The sequence below is a fragment of the Sarcophilus harrisii genome, chromosome 1 (genome assembly GCF_902635505.1).
Source record: "Sarcophilus harrisii chromosome 1, mSarHar1.11, whole genome shotgun sequence".
In the NCBI taxonomy this organism is placed as follows: domain Eukaryota; kingdom Metazoa; phylum Chordata; class Mammalia; order Dasyuromorphia; family Dasyuridae; genus Sarcophilus; species Sarcophilus harrisii.
Window position 1 is genome coordinate 349,120,702 of NC_045426.1, and position 5,297 is coordinate 349,125,998.

The 5,297-nt window shown below is 35.0% G+C and overlaps 1 protein-coding gene across 1 annotated transcript; it reads left to right on the forward strand.

Moving 5' to 3' along the window:
• The first annotated feature begins 760 nt into the window (after window positions 1–760).
• Window positions 761–1,729, forward strand: LOC100925523 (olfactory receptor 2T1). Its single transcript, XM_003768694.2, has one exon. It carries the CDS (start codon window positions 773–775, stop codon window positions 1,727–1,729), a length of 957 nt encoding a protein of 318 aa, XP_003768742.1. The 5' UTR covers window positions 761–772.
• The last annotated feature ends 3,568 nt before the right edge of the window (window positions 1,730–5,297 follow it).

The following is a 5,297-nucleotide window of genomic DNA, read 5'->3' on the forward strand; positions in this document are numbered from 1 at the left end:
AGATTTTGACAACCTTAAGTGTCCTATAAATACTAGATATCATTGTTGACAATAACTATAATAAAATATATTAATATTTTGATCTGTGCCTGTGATTTCATTAGTGTAGGGGATACTGAGTAAAGAAATTCATTTTTGTCAATATAGTTGACAACAGCTCTTCAATTTAAAATTTTAGCCTGCAGCATTGACAATCACTTGCCCATTGTCACACAGCCAGCATGAGAGATACAGCACTTCAATTCAGACTTGTTGACTCAGTGGCTAGCTTTCTATCCTCTGTTAAACTGTCTCTATTATCATCATTATAGATTAATTATCATCATTATTAATGACATAATAACAAATATAACTTGTCAGAGACACACAGCCAAAAAGTAAAAAGGCTGAGATTTCAACCTATGTATTTTAACTTTAAGTTAAGTAATTTTATTAGCTGTCTCAGAAATTAATCCTCAGCCATTTCAATTCAAAGAACAAATAACCAAAATGTTTTCCTGTTGATAATCATATCATGCCTGTAGCTATAGCTATTTGAAAAACTGTTTTAGAATGTTTCAATTGCTAAAGATACTCTAAAAATACCAATAATAAAAAAATAATAAAGCAGAATAAATTCTATTACATTGAAACCCACTACCTAACTTACAATTCTGATATCTTTGTACATGATTTTAATATTTTTTCATTTTAATGGATGGTCATTAGCAATTACATGAATATTTCTTTGCATGACTACAGGTCTATTTTATCACTTTGATTGATCACTTCAATGGATGGGTACAATAGAACCTCTTCCACTGATTTCATCCTTGTGGGGCTCTTCAGCAACAGAGAAACCTCAGATCTCCTTTTTATTATTGTCTGTGCTATTTTCTTCATGGCCCTGATGGCCAATGGGATTATGATCTTCTTGATTTACATAGACCTTCACCTACAGACACCTATGTATTTCCTGCTCAGTCATCTCTCCTTCATTGACATGATGTATATCTCAACCATCGTGCCCAAGATGATTGTAGACTACATCTTGGGACAAAGGACCATCTCCTTTGTGGGATGTACAGCTCAACACTTCCTCTACGTTACTTTAGTGGGGGCTGAATTCTTCTTGCTAGGTCTCATGGCTTATGACCGTTACGTAGCCATTTGTAATCCTCTGCGCTATCCAATCCTAATGAATCGAAGGGTCTGCCTTATGATGATAGCTGGCTCTTGGTTTGGCGGCTCTTTGGATGGCTTTCTACTCACCCCTATCACAATGAGCTTTCCCTTCTGTGATTCCCGACAGATCAACCATTTCTTCTGTGAAGCACCTGCTGTACTGAAATTAGCATGTGCTGACACAGCTCTCTATGAGACTGTGATGTATGTGTGTTGTGTCCTGATGCTACTGATTCCCTTTTCTGTGGTAATTGCCTCGTATGCTAGAATTCTCACTACTGTGCATCGTATGAGTTCAGTGGAAGGAAGGAAGAAAGCATTTGCTACTTGTTCTTCACACATGACAGTAGTAACTCTATTCTATGGTGCAGCCATGTATACATATATGTTACCCCATTCATACCATACTCCAGCCCAGGACAAAATTCTCTCTGTATTCTATACTATCCTTACTCCCATGCTTAATCCACTTATCTATAGTCTGAGAAATAAGGATGTGGCTGGGGCCATGAAAAGGGCAGTAGGAAGAAATAAGGCCCCACACAGGGTGGCAGGTACCTTCTAACAGAATAGACCTTCATCTTTTAACCTGGTGTTTATGATGTCCTAGTGGTTGTGATTCTGGAATTGAGTCAGAAAGAAAACTTTTTGTAAATATCAAGAACATCAAGTATTCTTTTCTCTCCTTCTCTCCCTCCCTATCTCCTTCTTCTCTTTCTTCCTTCCACCCATTTTTCCTTCCTTCCTTCTTTCCTTTCTTCTTCCTTTCCTTCCTTTCATCCTTTCTTCCTTCCTTTTTTCCTTCCTTTCATCCTTCCTTCTTTCCTTCATTCCTTTGTTCCTTTTTTCTTTCCTTCCCCCATTCCCTCCTTTGTTCCTTCATGTCTCATATCTTCAATTGCCCATGGAAAATCTGTAACTGTATATCTCATAGATATCTTATTCTTAACATGACTCAAACTGACTTTGTTTGGAACTTATTACCTTTCTCTTCAAACCCTCTACTCTTCCTAACTTTCATATTACTATTGAGATCACCACCATAGTTTTAGTTACCTAGGCTTGAAATCTAGGTGTCATGTTTAACTCCTCACTCTCATCCCCAGTATATAATATCCTGTCTTTTTAAATCTCTGTAACATAATAGTCCAAACCCTCATCACCTTATGCTTAGACTCTTTTTTTTTTTTTTTTTTTTTTTTTTTTTTATTTAATAGCCTTTAATTTACAGGATATATACATGGGTAACTTTACAGATTAACAATTGCCAAACCTCTTGTTCCAATTTTTCACCTCTTACCCCCCACCCTCCCTAAATGGCAGGATGACCAGTAGATGTTAAATATATTAAAATATAACTTAGATACACAATAAGTATACATGACCAAAACATTATTTTGCTGTACAAAAAGAATCAGACTCTGAATTATTGTACAATTAGCTTGTGAAGGAAATCAAAGATGCAGGTGTGCATAAATATAGGGACTGGAATTCAATGTAATGGTTTTAGTCATCTCCCAGAGTTCTTTTTCTGAGGTATAGCTAGTTCAGTTCATTACTGCTCCATTAGAAATGATTTGGTTGATCTCGTTGCTGAGGATGGCCTGATCCATCAGGACTGGTCATCATCTAGTACTGTTGTAGTATATAATGATCTCCTGGTCCTGCTCATTTCACTTAGCATCAGTTCATGTAAGTCTCTGCAGGCCTTTCTGAAATCATCCTGTTGGTCATTTCTTACAGAACAGTAATATTCCATAATTTTTCATATACCACAATTTATTCAGCCATTCTCCAACTGATGGACATCCATTCAGTTTCAGTTTCTAGCCACTACAAAAGGGCTGCCACAAACATTCGTGCACATACAGGTCCCTTTCCCTTCTTTATAATCTCTTTGGGATATAATCCCAGTAGTAACACTAGCTGGATCAAAGGGTATGCACAGTTTGATAACTTTTGAGCATAGTTCCAAACTACTCTCCAAAATGGTTGGATTCGTTCACAACTCCACCAACAATGAATCAGTGTCCCAGTTTTCCCACATCCCCTCCAACAATCATCATTATTTTTCCTGTCATCTTAGCCAATCTGACAGGTGTGTAGTAGTATCTTAGAGTTGTCTTAATTTGCATTTCTCTGATTAATAATGACTTGGAGCATCTTTTCATATGACTAGAAATAGTTTCAATTTCTTCATCTGAGAATTGTCTGTTCATATCCTTTGACCATTTTCAATTGGAGAATGGCTTGATTTTTTATAAATTAGAGTTAATTCTCTATATATTTTGGAAATGAGGCCTTTTATCAGAACCTTTGACTGTAAAATATTTTCCCAGTTTATTGCTTCCCTTCTAATCTTGTCTGCATTAGTTTTGTTTGTACAAAAACTTTTCAGTTTGGTATAATCGAAATTTTCTATTTTGTGATCAGTAATGATCTCTAGTTCTGCTTTGGTCATAAAAACCTTCCCTTCCACAGGTCTGAGAGGTAAACTATCCTATGTTCCTCTAATTTATTAATAATTTCATTCTTTATGCCTAGGTCATGAACCCATTTGACCTTATCTTGGTGTACGGCGTTAAGTATGGATCAATGCCTAGTTTCTGCCATATTAGTTTCCAATTTTCCCAGCAATTTTTATCAAACAGTAAGTTCTTATCCCAAAAGCTGGGATCTTTGGGTTTGTCAAAGACTAGGTTGCTATATTTGTTGACTGTTTTATCCCTTGAACCTAATCTATTCCACTGATCAACTAATCTATTCCTTAGCCAATACCAAATAGTTTTGGTAACTGCTGCTCTATAGTATAGTTTTAGATCTGGTACAGCTAAGCCACCATCATTTGATTTTTTTTTATTAATTCCTTGAAATTCTTGACCTTTTGTTTTCCATATGAACTTTGTTTGTTATTTTTCTAGGTCATTAAAATAGTTTTTTAGGAGTCTGATTGGTATAGCGCTAAATAAATAGATTAGTTTAGGTATATTGTCATCTTTATTATATTTGCTCGCCCTTTCCAAAGAGCATTTAATATTTTCAATTGGTTAGATCAGACTTAATTTGTGTGAAAAGTGGTCTGTAATTTTGCTCATAAAGTTTCTGATTTTCTCTTGGCAGATAGATTCCTAAATATTTTATATTATCAGTAGTTACTTTAAATGGAATTTCTCTTTGTAACTCTGACTGTTGGATTTTGTTAGTGATATATAAGAATGCTGATGACTTATGTGGGTTTATTTTATAACCAGCAACTTTGCTAAAGTTGTGGATTATTTCTAATAACTTTTGCAGAATCTCTGGGGTTCTCTAAGTATACCATCATGTCATCGGCAAAGAGTGATAATTTGGCTTCCTCATTGTCTATTCTTATTCCTTTAATCTCTTTCTCAGCTCTTATTGCTATAGCTAGCGTTTCTAATACAATATTAAATAGTAACGGTGATAGTGGACAACCTTGTTTCACTCCAGATCTTATTGGGAATGGTTGCAGTTTGTCTCCATTACATATGATGCTTACTGATGGTTTTAAATAGATGCTGCTGATTATTTTAAGGAAAAGTCCATTTATTCCTATACTCTCAAGTGTTTTTAATAGGAATGGATGTTGGATTTTATCAAATGCTTTTTCTGCATCTATTGAGATGATCATATGGTTTTTATTAATTTGGTTATTGACATGGCCAATTATATTGATAGTTTTCCTAATATTGAACCAGCCCTGCATTCCTGGTATAAATCCTACTTGATCATAGTGTATTATCTTGGAGATGATTTTCTGTAGTCTTTTTGCTAATATCTTATTTAAGATTTTAGCATCAATATTCATTAGGGAGATTGGTCTATAATTTTCTTTCTCTGTTTTCAGCCTACCTGGTTTAGGTATCAGTACCATGTCTGTGTCATAGAAGGAATTTGGTAGGACTCCTTCATTCCCTATTTTATCAAATAATTTATATAGCATTGGGGCCAATTGTTCTTTAAATGTTTGGTAAAATTCACATGTAAATCCATCTGGTCCTGGGAATTTTTTCTTAGGGAGTTGTTTAATTGCCTGTTCTATTTCTTTTTCTGAAATGGGACTATTCAAGCAATTTACTTCTTCCTCTGTTAGTCTGGGAAGTCTGTATTTT